This window comes from Grampus griseus (genome assembly GCF_964374135.1).
Source record: "Grampus griseus genome assembly, chromosome: 20".
Taxonomy (NCBI): Eukaryota; Metazoa; Chordata; class Mammalia; order Artiodactyla; family Delphinidae; genus Grampus; species Grampus griseus.
The window spans coordinates 33,066,508-33,084,441 of record NC_139014.1 but is presented as its reverse complement, the minus strand read 5'-3'; the positions used below and the strand labels follow the sequence as shown (position 1 = coordinate 33,084,441).

Below are 17,934 nucleotides of genomic sequence, written 5' to 3'. Positions count from 1 at the left end.
TGGCGGGGCAGGGGTGGGGGTCAGTGTCGCAAGATCTGAAATCCAGTTCACGCAGGCTTTGGTCTCTGGCACTATGAGTACATTTCTGGCCACGCTGTTACTTGTCTGTACACGGAGGTGCTGTGACAGCAGTGGGGAGAGGCTCTTAGACCCCGGGAGAGCAGGTGAAGGGGACTCTGCTGCTCTGTCTTGGGGACAGTGGCGTGGTGGCCAGGGGGCCCACACGTGCCCTGACCCCTGAATGGAACTGATCTGCTCCATGTCACTGACTGCCAGCAGGCGTGGCTCTGAGCCGCTCTGCTCTCGCCTCTCAAGTTCACCTCAAGGAGGCAGGTTTCTTGCTGACTCCACTGGCAAGACATGCGCTGGTCCGCAGCCTTGGAATGAGAGGCCTTGCTAATCCAGTCCCAGCCTCTGCCAGATCAGGAGCTGCCAAGTCAAGGCAGGGCCATTTTGGGTACTGGTGCACCATCCCAGAGCAGTGTGCTGGTCCTGGACACGGGTCACACTTGGCGACATCTAGCACGCTTTTCCTGGGCTGCAGCCAGAGGGAGGTGTGTCCCGGGGGGCTCAGGGAGGGACGGGGGGCTCAGGGAGGGACAGCGGACAGAGGAGGGAGCAGTACTCTGCATGGGGGAGTGGCTGGCCCCAGGCCACAGAGCTATTTAGGGGCAAAGGCACCGTGAGTCCAGGTCTGTCTGTGCTTTCTGATGAACTGAGCCATCTCCCAGGACGGGTCAAAGTGAGGGATGAAGGCCAGAGCAGGAGCCTGGAACGGTGTTCCAGCTGTCTCTGCCCAAACCCAGACCCAGTATTAATTGGCATACTGATAATTCAAGGGTATTGGCCTCTGCAGCCATATCCCATAACAGAATAAATGAGGTGTGGTCCCTGGCTATCCAGAATCTCTTTAAAGATGCCTGAGTGAGATGTAGTGTTGACAGGAGCCCTAGCCCTGAGGCTCATTAGTTGTTTTGTCATTGAAGGAGTGCTCTTGGCAGGAGCTCGCCATTCAGGAGGACCAAAGTAGTGGAAGAGGGAAGGGAGGGAAAGGAAATGGGGTGGCTGGCTGCCCGAAAGTTCCTGGGACTCTTGTCCATAGCCGGAGGCATTCCTGCCTCCTTGGGGGACCATCTGCTGCCCAGGAGCCCGGTGGGCCATGAGAGACTGAGCCCCACCAACCTCCCACCAGCTTTCTGGCTGCATGACTTTGTGTATGGCTGTTGGGGGCGGATTTCACCTCTGACCCTCCACTTCGTCATCCGTAAAATGTGGCGCGGGCTGATGGGTCAGTGGAACGTTGTACTTGAGGCCAGGAGACCCAGGTCCTGATGCGAAACTCTCAGTTGAGAAGCACACAGTCCCTTGCTGTCCTCTGAAGCATTTACATGCTTAAGAACTTGGGCTTTAGAATCAGAAGAGTTGGGAGGTGAGATTCTGTTTCATGTACTAGTTGGGCAACCTTGAGCAAATCATTTAGCTTTCTGAGCTTGTCTTAAACTGTCTGGAAAATGGGGTTACTAATGATTCCACCTTCACACAGCTATCTTTTTTTTTTAAGTTTCTTTATTTTATTATTTATTTTAGTTTGGCTGCATTGGGTCTTCATTGCTGCACGCAGGCTTTTCTCTAGTTGGGGAGAGGGGGGCTACTCTTTGTTGTGGTGCGCGGGCTTCTCATTGCAGTGGCTTCTGTTGTTGTGGAGCACGGGCTCTAGGCATGTGGGCTTCAGTAGTTGTGGCACTCGTGTTCAGTAGTTGCGGCTCGTGGGCTCTAGAGGGCAGGCTCAGTAGTTGGGGCTCACGGGCTTAGTTGCTCCGCAGCATGTAGGATCTTCCCGGACCAGGGCTCGAACCCGTGTCCCCTGCATTGGCAGGCGGATTCTTAACCACTGCACTACGAGGGAAGCCCCACACAACTATCTTGAGGATTAAGTGAGGTGATACACTGGCAGGGCCTTGGCGAGGGGGTACTCCTCCCGGCCACTCATCACTGTGACTAACTGGTTACTCAGCGGGCAGGGGAGGCCTGTCTGCCAGCCCACGGGACTGCATTTCTTTCGCCCTCTCAGTAAATGGTAACAGACAGACCCTTCCTAATGTTTACAAGTAATGGATTGGGCTGGCTTCTTGGTGCTGTGCTTTACCCATAGTTCTGTTGACAGCCTGTTACTGGGTGGAGAGAGTTGTTGGAAAAGAGCTGCTTTGATCAAAGTAATCTTTATAGAGGACCTTTCAGTGTATTTGTTCCACAATCACAGACAGCACTTACTGGGCACCTTGTCTGGATATGGCACAAATGAAGTGTGTGTGTGTGTGTGTGTGTGTGTGTGTGAGAGAGAGAGAGAGAGAGAGAGAGAGAGAGAGAGAGAGGGAGAAGAGGAGAGGAGAGGAGAGAGAGAGGGAGGGAGAGAGAGAGAGGCGGTTGGGGGAGGGATTTGTTTTTGCCTTGAAGTCAGTGTATCAGCTGCGTAAGGCTCAGGACACTTGAAAAGTCTCAGGGTTATGACAGATTCCCAGCCTCTGGAGTTGAGAAGGACTCTTTCTAATATAACCTTTGGTTAAGCCTTTTCTTTCTCCTCCTCTTCTTCCTTTCTGGGGGTTTGAATGGTCTTTTCTTGACAGTATTTAACACAGCCTCTTGAAGGTTATATATGTGCAAAGTGAAGCAAAATCCATTTTTAGAGGATAATTTTTATTTCTGTCTTTGAAAGTAAACGTTGCCATTATAGACAATTTGAAAAATATAACAAATAAAAAGAAAAAATAGTCCGTGTTCCCCACAACAGTCCTTGTTAGGAACCAGGGGTGTTTATCTCCAGTTACTCAGTAGTTAGTACTAAGCATCTTCTCCATGCAGGCTCCTTCTAGAAGCCAGGGATGCAGCAGCAAAGAAGACAACGTCCCCGTTCCCTGGAGCTTGCATGCAAATGGAAGGAGGTCACTGACAAAAGTCAAACAAATACAAAAGATAATTTGGGGGGGGGAGATAAATTTTGCAAAGGAAATGAAACTGGGTGGTTTGATAGGTGGTGAGTTGGGACAGAGGAAAGTCAGAGGGTTTGAAGATGTGGCATTTGAACTGGTGTCTAAAGCATGCAGAAGGACCAGGCAGGCAGAGAGCAGGGGGCAAGTGTTTAGGTGGAGGGAATACTAAGGACACAGGCCTTGGGGGAGGGGGGGCCCTGCTTAGGGCAGTTGAGGAGCAGAAGGAAGGCCGGCATGGCTGGGCATGTGCGGTAAGGAGGGGCCTTGAGTGTTATCATGTGTGGCAGTGCAAAGCCTTTGGAGGGTTTGAGGTAGGGGGTGACCTGCATAGGTTTCTGTTTTTAGAGTGTTTCCTAGTGGCTGTGTGGAGAGTGCATTGTGGGGACTCCAGTGGAAGGAGGGGAGCAGTTAGGAGGATGTGGAGAGATGCTCAAGGGAGAGACCATGCCAGCTTGGATGAGGAGGCAGTCTTTTTTCTTGATTTTTTTTAAAGTATCTGGGATCATAGTATCTGTCTATCTCTATATATATTTTGGCTTGCGGCTTGCAGAATCTTAGCTCCCCAACCAGGGATCGAACCCGGGCCATGGCAGTGAAAGCGCTGAGCCCTCACCACTGGACCACCAGGGAATTCCCCACAGTGTCTATACTTTATATTTGTGTTTATCTGGAGACTACTGATTGCTTTCCAGGCACTGTGCATTATGTTAAGCACTCTATAAATACCTTGTCTCATTCATTTCTCACGTAGCCCTATGAGGCAGGCATTGTAATCTCCATTTGCAGATGAAAAAACTGGAACTAAGAGAGGTAGGTTTAAAAAAAGGAAGAAAATTCACCAGTAGTTCCTGTCCTCACAACAGACCTTACTAGGAAATGCGGAATATTTCTTTCTGGCCCTTTATTCACAAACACCCAAGTTTATACTGTATAGGTGGTGGAATGAGAAATCAAACCTAAGTCTGACTCACTTCACAGCTTAACCACTACCCAGTACATTTTAAAAACTGTGATATTAATGTTATTGTATAAGCACGTCCCCAAATATACTAGCTCAGCTTGTAGATCAGTCATCTATTGCCATGACAGTGTTTACCAAACACTCACAAATACTTGGTAGCATACACACATGAGGGTTTATTGTTCTCGTCTGAAATTGCTGTGGGTTGGTCAGGTAGCTCTGCTGATCTTGGCTGGACTCGCACATCTCAGGAACAAGTGATCTGGGCTGACCTAGACTGGCCTGCCGCACATGCCCTTCACACCCCCCAGGAGGCTAGACTAAGCATGTATATATGGTGGTGACGAAAGTGCTGCAGAGAACCAGCAGGACATGCAAAACCTCTTTAGGCCCAGCCTCAGAACTGACACTCTGTCACTTCTGCCACAAGGCCAGCCCAGATTCAAGGGGTGGGGAAATAGACTCAGCCTGGAACTGCAGAGTCACGTGGAACAGGACATGGGTAGAGGGAGGGAAGAGACCTCTGGCCATTAGGACATTGTTGGCTTTGCAGAGTGCTTGTTGGCCAAGTTAACAGGTTCCTGCCATCAGAATAGAGACTAGCTAAATCATCCTCAGAGTTCAGAAAGCCTGCATCCTTAGGGTGTACTTTTGAGGCCTTTATTTAATCTCTGTACCTAGTATGGTAACACTTTACATACCCTTGAGTGTTACTGCAGTCTTCTAAGTTAATTGGCACCCTGTAATGTAAGGATTCTCGGAAGCAGGGTGTTTTGCAGTGAAGGGAGCCCCGAGGATGGTTCTCTTCTGAAAGCAGTTGGTACAAAGGGGGTCAGAAGTGCTATTTCAAACTCAAATTATGACTCTCTAGGGTCAGAGAGGTCATGAGAAGCAAACAGACCACAGACTGGTTATGGGAAGGAGAGGAAGATCATGAACCAAACTGAATCACAAGGAATTTCACCCATCAGTTCTAATAGAGAACCCATGGGCCAACACCAAATCGTTTTCTTTCTTCTCAGCATTCTTTATAGAGGATAATGTTCATCAGCTGGCTGATGCTCGTCAGTGGTTACACTAGGATATGGTGTCTGTCCTGACAGTACGGCTGTGTTTAACTTCCTGAATGGGGAGCACATCAGAAAGGTTGGAGATGCTGTAATTGGTCTTGAGGGTTAAGTCGTAAATGTAGCTACAGTTTATTACTTTGATGCAGCCATAAACTAAAGAAATAAACCATCAACTTCAGATTGGGACACAGAACACAGATTGTGGCCGTACCCATTCATTGATGACTTCTAGCTAATCAGCTAATTGAACGTGAGATGCTAAATTCTTGTTAAGTAGGTAAGAATAAAAAACATCCTATCTTCAGTTATGCTATTTGGAGGTTTAGGCATGCCTACTCTATGACAAAAGTGGAGGCCAATTTTGGGTTTGAAGGTAACTTCTAATCTTCTAGATTTAAGCCCTTTGTTCCACCCTTTCCACCAGAAATCCTCCTTGGCTCTCCTGGAAGTGACTTTCATTAAGATGGTTTTAAAAAGAAGAAAACAATGTTCCAGCAAACTGCAGAGTCTACACCGTGGGGTTGATCCTGTCCACCCCTGATATTTCAAAGAAAGCCTTGGAGAAATACCAAGTTCAGACTTAACAAATACAGGAAAAAACCACATGATCATCTCAACAGATACCAAAAAAGTCATTTGAGGAAATTTAATATGTGATTTCTGATTTTAAAAAAACAACTCTCAGTGCAGTAGGGCTGGAAGCGTTGGAAATGCCTTAGCTTGTCAAACTGTTATCTGCTAGGATTCTATAATAGACCTTAAGGATATGAAGCATTAAAAGATTTTTCATTAAAGTCTGGGACAAGCAGGGACCTCCAGTCTCATCCCTTTTACCTATTGCCTTGCAGAGCCCAGCCAGTGCAGGGAGGTGTTTTTTTTTAGGTAGGAATTATAAACATTGAGGCAACAACTATCTCTAGAGGCAGAAAAGATTATTTACCTAGAAAACTCAGAGAAGTTAGAACTATTAGAACTAATAAGGGAGTAAAGTGGCTGGATATAAACCCAGCATTTTAAAACCAGTAGCTTCTTATATGTCAGCAGTAACCAATTAGTAAGTCTAACAAGGGAAATTTACATTAGCAACAATTATGAGAAAACATTGAAGGGATAAATTTAGCAAAAAATGTGAAAGTTTAAAGTGAAGGAAACTGTGAAACTTAAAGATGTAAGAAAAAGAACAAAAAATAAAAATGGGGAGTATACTAAGGTTATATTGAATATTTAAAAGGTATCAGTTGTCCCTAAATTAACCTATGACTTTCATGCAATCTTCATTCAAAAATTCCGTTAATAATTTTAAATATAACTTAATATATCCTGAAATTCATCTAGAAGAGTGTAAGAATACTGAATAAAATTTTACGAAAAGAACAATAAAGAGGGAAGAACTTGCCCTATCAAATATCAAACCTTACTTACCATTATATTAAGACACTTGGAGAATACTGTGTAATGCCCCTTGCATGTACTTTATACAAAAATAAATCTTAGGTGATTCAAAATCCTAAAAATATAAATTAATTATAGTTGTATTAGAGAAAAGTATAGAGTAATATATGTACACACACGTATGTACACACATGTATATGTATACATACATGTATACGTGCATGCATATAATTTGGGGATAGAGAAGGTATGAAATTAGAAGCCATAAAGGAGAAAATTTTAAGACATTATTACCATATTACAGTGTAAGATCTTGTCAGTAGTGCAAACCTCTATAAGCAAAGTTAGAAAACAAACAGTCTGGGAGAAAATATTTTCTACAAATAAAACAGATGAAAGGATTATATCCATCGTCTATAAAGAGTTCTTTCTATAAAGAATTCTTACAAATGAATAAGCAACAAAATCCATTTAAAAAGAAGCAAAAGATATGAAGAGGGTGGTATACAGGAGAAGAAATGGATCCAATGGACATGTGAGATGCTCAGTCTCACTAGTAACAAGGAAATGTAAATTCAACAATAGTGATATTTGTATATATCAGATTGGCAACATTTTAAAAATTAATATTTAATTGTACAAAACTGCACTCTTAGAAATGTTGGTACAACTATAAATAGATAAGATTCAGCAATGCTTTTAGAAATATAAAATATACATGTCTTTTGCATGAACAGTCTCACTCCTAGACATCCCTTCTATAAAAATACTCACATACCTAAAAATCCTTCCATTGGGGAATGATTAAGTAAATTGTTACATATCCAAGCTATGGAATACTACTCACCCTTTAAAAAGAACAGAGTAGTTCTGTTTGTACTAACATGGGAAATTGCATATGGTATACTGGTATATTGAAAAAGTAATTTAAGATCTGTGGGTAGAATAATCCTATTTGGGTTAAATCATTTATATGTAAAAACCAAGGATTGAGAGGTTCACACCAAGCAGTTAAGGGTGGTCTCCTCTGGGAAGAGCAGCAAGGTAGATTGGGGGCAAGGGAGACACATTTCTGCATTTGTTGAAATTTTGCAATGAACATCTTTGGTAATTTAAAAAAAATAATGTAGGGCTTCCCTGGTGGCGCAGTGGTTGAGAGTCCGCCTGCTGATGCAGGGGACACGGGTTCGTGCCCTGGTCCGAGAAGATCCCACATGCCGCAGAGTGGCTGGGCCCGTGAGCCATGGCCTCTGAGCCTGTGCGTCCGGATCCTGTGCTCCGCAACGGGAGAGGTCACAACAGTGAGAGGCCCGCGTACCGGGAAAAAAAAAAAAAATTAATGTAATGATGCATTCTTAACTTGAAAATTCTTATATTAAAAAATTGCAAATCCACAAAAGGTAGGACAAAATAATAAAGATCTTCCTCCCTGTTACTCAGTGATACCGTGGACATTTAGGAATAAAGGGGGAAAAAATGAGTCCAGCAGAGTTAATACAGTAGAAAATATAGACAAACAAGTTGATGCAAGGGTATCTTGGGAGAAAAGAGACCCGGCTGTGTTTCTCATGTCCTTTGCTGGTTGCTCTGTGATGCTGGGGAAGCTATTGAAAGCCATTGACTCGTCTGTGGTCCAGTTAGGTTTTCTCTGTGCTGCAGGTAGGGCTGACCTACTTCCATTGGGAGAAAGGGCTCGAGAGAAAGAATGCAGATAAAGCTTCTGCCTAAATGTGAAGTGTTATTGTTAGAATGTTCATGAATGAATGTCAGCGCCCAGCATCTCAGAGGGCCCCCATTAAATGAGGAGTATTCTTTGTAGAAGCAGAACTCTGAAGCAGGCACCACCGTGAGGAGTGGGGTGGGGATAAGATAGAGAAAACATGAAAGACCATGTGGTCTGGTAGAGGAGGGTGTGTGTGTGTGTAAACCTTAACATGTATAAATCAATAAAGGGGATTTAAATACAACATAATTAACAGAATACTGAAGTACTAGGGAAGAACTTGAAGTAACTTTGAGCAATTAGATTTGGGAAATATTAATTAAGACATGCTTCCAGAGGGGAGCAGAGGATGTATCTACCTGTGGGTGTGTGTATGTGATGCGGGGGTGACACCTGGGGCATGGTGGTTGAACTGAGAGGGCATTGGGTAGCTTTATTATTAAGTTCAAAGAGAGTTTCTAAAGGGAAAGTAAAATACCCGTTTGACTCAGATATGGTCCATTTTCTAAGGCGATGTCGAGAGGCACAAGATCAGATTTAGCTTGACCCCATCCAGTGCAGAACTCAGCAGCCTCTAGAAGCTGGAGCTGAACTGAGCGTGGCTAATGAGAAATCTCCATCCTCTGCCAATGCCTTGGGACCCATCTCTTCCTCTTTGGCAAGCAGGATACAAAGAGAGCTCAAAGCAGAGTGGGGACCAAAAGGTCCCCAGAACGTTCATTCTGCAAGCTCCCCACCAGGCCTTTCCGGAAAACAGACGAGCCTGGTTTCACAGGTTAGCCAGAAAGCAAGTCGATGGCTTTGCCCTTCAACCCGGGGTAGTTTCTAATGGCACCTACAGGATACTCCGCATGGCGTCCAGCCTTCAGCAGTGAGGGAGAAGAGGACGTGTGCTAAGCCGAGCTGAGCTGTATCCTCTCATTTATTCTCTGGGCGTGAAAGGGGTGATTGTAAAATTCAAATGGAACTAGAAGTTGAGGTTCAGAGCTCCCCACATAAACGCTGCAGTCTGTTATTCCGAAATGCAGTCCACCCTCTTTCGAGGACCTTTGTGCGTTTCAGTGGTTTTGTTTGCAGAACCGTCAAGTGGAAGTTAGATCATCTCCGTTGCATCTTTTCCGTTTTGCTCAATATTCCTTGAATGCACACATGGGTTAGCACCACAGCCTGGTAGCTCATCTCCTGTCTCCAGTCCTGCCCGCTTCAGTTCACTCCTCACACTTCTTTCCACACTTCAGCTCTGCTTCTCACTTCAGTGCTCAGAACCCCTCAGTGACATTCAAGGCCTTTTATAACATCCCTACTGCCCACCTTCCTTGACCACGTCTCTTGCATTTATGCCTCTCTCCTTTCCATCTTGTGTTCTGATACAGCTACCCAAGACTACTTGTGGTTCCTCAAAAATGCAACCCTCTGTCTTGTATCTGTCCCTGGATTACCGTTTTTGCTAATTACTGTGTGTCTCAAGACGCCGCTATACCAAGCATCTTCTCTAGGAGTGTTCCTAACCTGCTTCGGGTTATGTCCTTTCCCCCCACACTCTGGAAGCATGTGTGGTTTCCTTTCATCCCTTCACTATCTCTCACTGGCTAGTTTTGGTCTGATTCCCTGACTCACCTGGAAAACACCTTAAAGGTAAAAAAGAGTACCTGACACACAGTTGGTGCTTCATGAATATGTTGTAGGACGGAATGAATGCATGTATTTTTTAATTTAGTTTGTGAATATGTGTATGTGGGTCCTTGTTTTCCCTGATCTGACATGAGTAAAGCCATTCAGCCTGCTGTGCCTCAGGAACGATGTTAGAGTCACATTTAAGTAAGTTTAAGACTCTTGCCCTCATTCTCATACTTGAGCATCATCAAGTAGCTGTCTCCTGGGCCTCCATAGAGTGTGCATGAATTAAAACTCCTGTGTTGTTCCAGGCCAGCTGTTGCCAGCCAACCGCAATACTCCGAGCCCCATTGACCCTGACACCATCCAGGTCCCGGTGGGCTATGAGCCAGACCCGGCCGACCTTGCCCTCTCCAGCATCCCCGGGCAGGAAATGTTTGACCCTCGCAAACGCAAGTTCTCTGAGGAAGAACTGAAGCCACAGCCCATGATTAAGAAAGCTCGCAAAGTCTTCATCCCAGATGATCTGAAGGTAAATTGGAACTGGTAATTAGGCTGTGGGCAAGTGGAGAGTGGGATCAAGAGGCAGATTAAAAGGGTGACCCCAGGAAAATCACACAAGCTAGTGAAGAAAGACTTGTGATTTCTGATCCCATTTCTTGGCACGTGACGAGGCAAGTTGCTTCCTCTCTGGGTGTCTTCTGAACTATGCCTTCCATATCTTGATAATGCATAGATATAAGGAAAAGCAATAAAATGGAGTGCTTTGCAGCCCATGAAGGAAGCAAACCCACTACTATCTGCAAGGAAACCTATGAAAGCCTAATAAAATCAAACCAGGATCTTTCAAGGTTGAAAAGAGAAAAAAAAAATTATTGGGGAAGGGCATCTGGACCTCATAGTCTCCAAGGGTTCCCTTTCCTTTGGGAATTTCACACTAATTAACTGCTTCCATTTCTCTGTAGGCCTCAGGGAGTAACAGCCAGAGACAGGACCTCTCTCCACATTGCCAGCCTTGGAAGCTAGGGTGGGATTTTTAAGGAAGCTGGTGGGTTTCCTGACACTATTTATAAGTAATATTCACTCTGTGTCTCAAGTAAAGATCACTTGAGTATCTCAACAAAAGGTTAATTTGGGCTTGGTTTTTCTCTACTGTGTTGAAGGCACACATTATTTATAAAGGAAAATAGCCTTACCTTAGGAAATCAGATACAACTTAAAATTAATCTGACACATTTAACGATACCTTAGGAAGAGAATTCTTTCTAAACTTACGCCACGCCTACCAATACCAAAATAGAACCATTTTTGATTACCCATTGCTTAGAATTTTTTGTGTTTATGTTGCTTTCCAATCATATGGACAATAGAGATATGATTGTATACATTCAAGGCATTGGAAGCAGACATAATTTTCTAACTGCTGACCACCATTTCTCAAACCTAAATATGGTTCACATGAAGAGACACTCCTGTTGGGAAAATGGGAGTTTGGGACATTGTCCTGGAACTGATTTAGACCATTTACTTCTGCTTTTCACATATACAAAGAGCACTGGAGGAAAATGTACCCGGCAGATTTAAGTCACTGCTGTCATCCAATACCTCAGATTACCTTCAGTGATGCAGAATCATAAAATGTCCGGGTTTTGGGACTTCCCTGGTGGTGCAGTGGTTAAGAATCCACCAGCCAATGCAGAGGACATGGGTTCGAGCCCTGGTCCGGGAAGATCCTACATGCCGCGGAGCAACTGTGCCTGTGCACCACAACTACTGAGCCTGCACTCTGGAGCCCGCGAGCCACAACTACTGAGCCCGTGTGCCACAACTACTGAAGCCCACATGTCTAGAGCCCATGCTCCACAACAAGAGAAGCCACCACAAGGAGAAGCCCTCTCACCACAACGAAGAGTAGTAGCCCCCGCTCGCTGCAACTAGAGAGAGCCCGCACGCAGCAACAAAGACATAATGTAGCCAAAAATAAATAAATAAATAAATTTATTAAAAAATAAAATGTCGGGTTTTAAAAAGGACCTCAGAGATTCACTGGACCAAAGTGATCATTTTACCACTGAGGAAATGGAGACACAGAAAGGTAGAGGTGAGCACTGCTAGTTAGTGTAAGGCCCAGCTTCGTCCCCAGGTCGGCTAGCTTCCAGAAAGGTCACTGAAGCACGTTGGCCCTGACAGGAGCTACATCGGGAGCCTTTGGGTGACAAACCAATAGCTGTCACCCTGAGAATCAAAAGAGGAAAGTGCATAGTAAAAACACCAGAAAATTGAAGCTAGTCAGGGAATCGATGGTTAGACTAAGATGCGGTAAGAAAGGGGCCCCATGGGATTAGGTCCTGGGTGATTAGGCATCTTCTTTCAGCTCATGCTTTTCCTCATCTTGTGTTCTTAGCCATACAATTCTGTGTGCATTTTGGAACTTGCCTCTTAAACTAAACAGGGGAGCCCATTCAGTAGGGATTTCCTCTTGAATGGAGGCAAGTTTGAAGGGATGCTGCTGAGTAGTAGATACAACTTCCAGCCAGACCTGCACATGGTCTCCAAATTTACACATTTAAAGCAAAGAGCAAGCTTACTTAATTACCCTGGTAACCTCAGCAACAAAGAGGCCACGTGAAAAACGTCTGTGCTGGAATTATGCATGTCACTGCCACCGTGGCTGGGCCTGGCCTTCTCACGTGCCAGTGAGGGGAGCAGGCAGGAACACTGTCCTGCCAGGTGTCCTTGGATTCCTTCAGTTGTGAGTAAAGTCTCAGGCCCCAGAGCATGAGCAATGGTGAAGCAAGAAGCAGAGCTGTAAGATGTTTCTCGTGTGGCAGGAGGACTGAGCTGGGTGGGGCAGGTGACCTCCAGCCCTGGATGAGCAGACCGAGTGAGTGAAGTGGCTCTCCCTGCCACTGCCTGCACTCTCTCTCTGGAGCCATTCATTTGGGTTAGGGGGCAGCCCCAGGAGGATGAAGGGGTGGCATACTGATTCCTAGCTGAGAGTCAGTTTAATCGCCTTGGTGTCTTTCAAGCACCCATTCATTCACTTGATAAATATTTTTCAAATGCTAGTGTCTGCCAGGTCCGATGTCAGGGCCTGGGGATTCCAAGGTGAGCCACTACTGACATTGTTCCTGCCCCCAAGTGAGAAAAAGGGAGTGTTGACATGTCAGGGGGGGCCTGCTGGGCAGAGGTGTCATCAAACACCAGACCCTCAAGAAGATGGGACTGGACTGAGGAGTTCTTTGCCAGGTAGGGGTATCTCCGTAGCCAGATGGCATCTGCCCCTGGGAGATAGAGGGAAAGGGTACAGGTGATGTATCAGCCCCACTCAATATCCCGCTCTCCCCGCCCCCCATTTCTGTGCTGACAAAGGTGGGAAAGCTGGTTTTTCTTGTCTGGGACAGTCCTCCTATCATGCCTGCCTTCTGCAGCCTCTGCTCCAGTCCTATTCCCAGCTCCCCTCCCACCTGAGATGGTCCCCATTCCACACCTTGCCCAGCTCATCTGCACATGTGGACAGGTGAGGCTGGGAAATGAAAGCACCTTAGAAGTGAGAAGAGCTCAGAAACTGGTTGCTACACTGAGGTCAGCTGGTGACTCCCCTGGTCCTTAAGACCTGGTCACAAACCACCAAGTCCATGGCCTACGGTGGTACCGCTTCCCCATCCTCCTGCGCGCTGCACACAGCTTCTCCTTGTTCTCATGTAACCCTTCTCTCCCCGGCCCCTGTGTGCAGGTTCTGATACATCCTAAGCCAACCCCTCTTTCCAATCATCTTGGAAACTACACTCCTGGGAACACTAATGAGTATGGTAGATTCACTGATTGACCAAGGGGGTGGAATTGGGGCTTCCAAAGTAATGCAGACAAGTTCCATCAGAGCTGGAGCTTTCACTGCTGTTAATGTGCCTTAGGCTGTCTCACCCCTGTGGAGTCTTGTGCTCTCTTAGCTCCTCCCAGCTTCTCTGGGCCAGCGCCCTAGTCTCTCACCCCTTCCTCCCTCCTCTGCACCCTTTCTGAAGGAAAGCAACAAATCCTGCCCGAAGCTTAATTATCCAGGTATTTTCCAAAGGACAGCCTCCTCTCTAAGAAGAATTCTGGTACTAGCTATTATGAAGATCACCTTTTTCACTTTGTTACACATTATGAAATGTATAGCAAGCTGGGAGTGGTTTATAAATAAGAGAACAGTACTAGCCTGTGAAGGGCAGATAGAAGGTGCTTGCATATGCTTTCTGTCTCACACTTCCTGTCTTTGTGCTGGGCAAGTGTTGGCTCAGGATAAATGGCAGGGATGGCACAGACCACTGACTTTGGACTTTGCTCGCAGCCTTGGCCTCAAACCATGTGACCTCCTCCAGTGCCAAATGCCTCTTGGAATCCTGGGGGAGGGGAAGAACTGGCTCACTCACTTATTCTGGGTGGCACATAACTGCAGGTATTAGCTTTGCTAGGATTGAGGAATTTACTGTTGCAAGTTGTTGAAAAAAGGGGGTTGCAAAACCCACCAGGTGGCACCATAAATGGAAGAAGACTTACATTTCTTAGTCCTCCTAGGAAGGTTTTCCCTTTTTTGGCAGTGATGGGGGCGGGGGGGGGGGGGGAAGGAGGGATTGCTTTCATGTTGACCACAGTTAAACATCACTTAGGCTAAGACAGCCTAGAAAACAGTTAAACAGGAAATTCGAGTAAATTATTTAAATGTTAGCCACCAAAATGAGTATATTGATCAGTGGCAGGTGGAACTTTTTTTATTTGTTTTTAATTGCCAAAGTATACATGCCCATTATAGAATATTCTAGTAGTTCAGAAGGATATAAAATAAAAGGTGAAAGATCCTACCTCTCTCCTTGGCTCCCTCCTTCAATCCCCTTTCCAAAGCCACCACTTTTAATAGCTGCGTATAAATCTTCTGGGCCTCTTTCTATGAATATATACTATTATAATTTTTAAACCAAAGTGGGATGAGGAACCTGTTGATCTGCAAATTGCCACTGTTTCTACCCAGATAGTGATATGTTGCTAGCATCTTTCTGGTTCAGCTGGATCATTATTTTTAACAGTTGTGTGAATCTATCATGATGTAGTTATTAAAGCTCCTGATAATTAGGGGGGTTTGCCCATTATTTTCTATTACAAACAATGCTGCAGTAAAAATTGTGTGCCCGTGTGTGCGCACGTGCGTGAGGACTGCGCTAGGGTGCAAGCCCAGAGGCACGGTGCAGATACTGCCAGGTCGCCTTTCAACAATGCTGTGTCAATTTATTCAGGAAAGCACGCTCCCAGGGAAGAAAAAGGTTTAACATTTCCAGCAAAGAGAGGGAAGGAGTTAGGCTTGTCCTTCAGGGAGTGCGGGAAGCTAGGCTTTGCTTGGGGACGTGCGCTCTGTTGGGCGGGAGAGGCGGCACGGCGAAGGGCGGGTGCCCTCGGCTCGCAGAGCCGGAGCCGGAGCCGGGGACGGGTAGCCCGGTGGGGATGCGGGACGCGGGCCGAGGTCTAACCGCGTCGGTGTGTGTTTCCCCCGCCCCGAGCAGGACGACAAGTACTGGGCGCGGCGCCGGAAGAACAACATGGCGGCCAAGCGCTCGCGTGATGCGCGGCGCCTCAAGGAGAACCAGATCGCCATCCGCGCGTCCTTCCTGGAGAAGGAGAACTCGGCGCTGCGCCAGGAGGTGGCCGACCTGCGCAAGGAGCTGGGCAAGTGCAAGAACATCCTGGCCAAGTACGAGGCCCGGCACGGGCCCCTGTAGGCCGGAGTCCGCGGGCGGCCTCAGGCCCCGGACAGGGGTCTACTGGTTGATTGCACCGCACCTACCGACCTTCCTGACATCAGCACTTTACCAGATGCATCAACAGGACGGACTCACATTTTGGCGTGGGTGTGTGTATGTGCTTGTGCTCATGTGTGGTCAACGGGTGTGTGTGTGTGTGTGAGTGTGTGTGTGTGCGCGCGCGCGTGCGCGCGTCCCTTTGCACTTGCCATTTTGATAGCCCTCCATCGTCTTTTAGTTCCAAAATGAAAGGTGCCATGTTTTTACTGGACTGCGGAGACCTCTCGTGGGTTTCCTGACCCCTTTCCTCCTCCACTCCTGTCCTTTCCGCGTGGCTTCATGTTGGCACTTACCTACTCTTCCAGGACACTTTGGTTGGGCTCACTAAGAAGGGCCCTGGTGAAATAGTAGATCTTGGTTTTCAAGACCACAGGCTCTTGTTTCTGTTTAATCTGTAAGTTACCATGCTAATAAGGTGCACAGAATAATTTAGCACTACACTGCAGCTCCATTCAGTTACAGGTTGCTTCCCTCCTATCTTCAGTTTTGGTGATAATCGTCTTCAAATTTAAAGTGCTGTTTAGATTTATTAGATCCCATATTTACTTACTGCTGTCTACTAAGTTTCCTTTTAACTCTACCAACCTCGGCAAGTAAGAGTACTATTATAGAACACAGAGTGTGTTTTTGCACTGTCTGTACCTAAAGCAATAATCCTATTGTACGCTAGAGCATGCTGCCTGAGTATTACTAGTGGACGTAGGATATTTTCCCTACCTAAGAATTTCACTGTCTTTTAAAAAACAAAAATTACAGTAATGCATTTGAGCATGACCAGAACATCCCCAGGACAGAGAAGCAGAGGGAAATGCCAGGTCTAAGAACGAGGGGTTAACTTATCAGTATACAGCCAAAAAAATGCATCTTGGAACAGTTTTTGACATTGATGTGTTTGCTTTTGTTTTCTTCTCTTTCCCATACCCTTAGCCCCCAGTTTTCTAGTTAACTTTTTCCACATCCCTCTTGATATTCAATACAATTCAATTAAGATTCAGTTTTCCCCGTTTTTTGTAATATATATGTTTTTGTGAATTATACCTTGTCGTTTTTAAAGATCAGTCAGTTAAGTTAATAAGTTGATGTTTTGTAAAACCCTTTTTCCTAGTGGTGTCATTTTTGAATGCTTCATAAATTAATGATTTTGGAGCTTATGTTTCTTATTCTCTGTTTGCTTTTGAACGTATGTGCTCTTATAAAATGGACTTCTGAAAAATGAATGTAAAAGACACTGGTGTATCTCAGAAGGGGATGGTGTTGTCACAAACTGTGGTTAATCCAATCAATTTAAATGTTTACTGTAGACCAAAAGGAGAGATTATTAAATTGTTTAATGTTTATACAGAGTAATTATAGGAAGTTCTTTTTGTACAGTATTTTTCAGATATAAATACTGACAATGTATTTTGGAAGACATATATTATATATAGCAAAGAGAAAAGGAAAACTATTCCATGTTTTAAAATTATATAGCAAAGATATATATTCATCAATGTTGTACAGAGAAGAAGTGCTTGGGTGTTTTTGAAGTCTTTAATATTTTAAGCCTATCACTGACACATCAGCATGTTTTCTGCTTTAAATTAAAATTTTACAACAGTATCGAAGCTTGCTGTGACAAATTCTGCTCTAAAACATCAAAGGAGCTTTCTTATTTCCTATTAGGTCTCAGAAAGAAGTCAGTTAACATCACCCAAAAGCACAAAATGGATGTTAGTCAAATATTTATTGGATGATACAGTGTTTTTTAGGCAAAGCATCTGCCACAAAAATGTTCACTTCAAAATTATGAGTTCCTGGAATGGAGCATCACTGCAAGCATCCCAAACAATTCTGTTCTCCTCTGTGAGCACGTGCATCGTACGCAGTATAAGGTTAATATTGGTGCTATGTGTATGGTTTATAATTTGATAGATGTTTTGACTTTAAAGACGATTGTTCTTTTGTTTCACTAACTTGTGTCGAGAGATTCTGCTGTTGTTGCAAAGAAACATTTTCCGCAAGATTAAAATACCCTTTAATCAGTGGGATTTTCTAGTTTCCTGTGTCCAGAGTATGTAATTCTTTAGTGACCTGGTGGTCTCCTTGTCAATCCATCAGCAATGCTTCTCTCATAGTGTCATAGTCTTGGAAAATCTGAATAGTAAAATATTCCTGCTAGGTATCCGTTTTGTCCCAAGCTACAGATTATGGTGGGAGATGGGAGAGTATTGGAATTGAAATACATTGTTCAGGTAAATAACCAATAAAATAAACAAGACCTTTGGCAAACTTAAGCAGAACTGAATAAGTGTTATTCAGAGAAACAAGTGGACATGGAGTTGGCCTTTTTATAGGTAAAGAGACTAATTGCAGCAGA

General features: G+C 45.1%; 1 protein-coding gene across 2 annotated transcripts in view; it reads left to right on the top strand.

The window, feature by feature from the left end:
* HLF (HLF transcription factor, PAR bZIP family member) overlaps nt 1-17,612 on the top strand; it is a 52,446-nt gene extending 34,834 nt beyond the window's left edge. The window contains exons 3-4 of one of the 2 annotated variants that reach the window (XM_082679002.1): nt 10,059-10,279; nt 15,282-17,612. In XM_082679002.1, the coding sequence (XP_082535128.1) occupies nt 10,059-10,279; nt 15,282-15,497 (437 nt within the window). In that variant the 3' untranslated portion in view covers nt 15,498-17,612. Of the gene's footprint in view, nt 1-10,058; nt 10,280-15,278 lie in introns of both variants that reach the window. The other variant, XM_082679001.1, reaches the window with a different exon arrangement.
* The last annotated feature ends 322 nt before the right edge of the window (nt 17,613-17,934 follow it).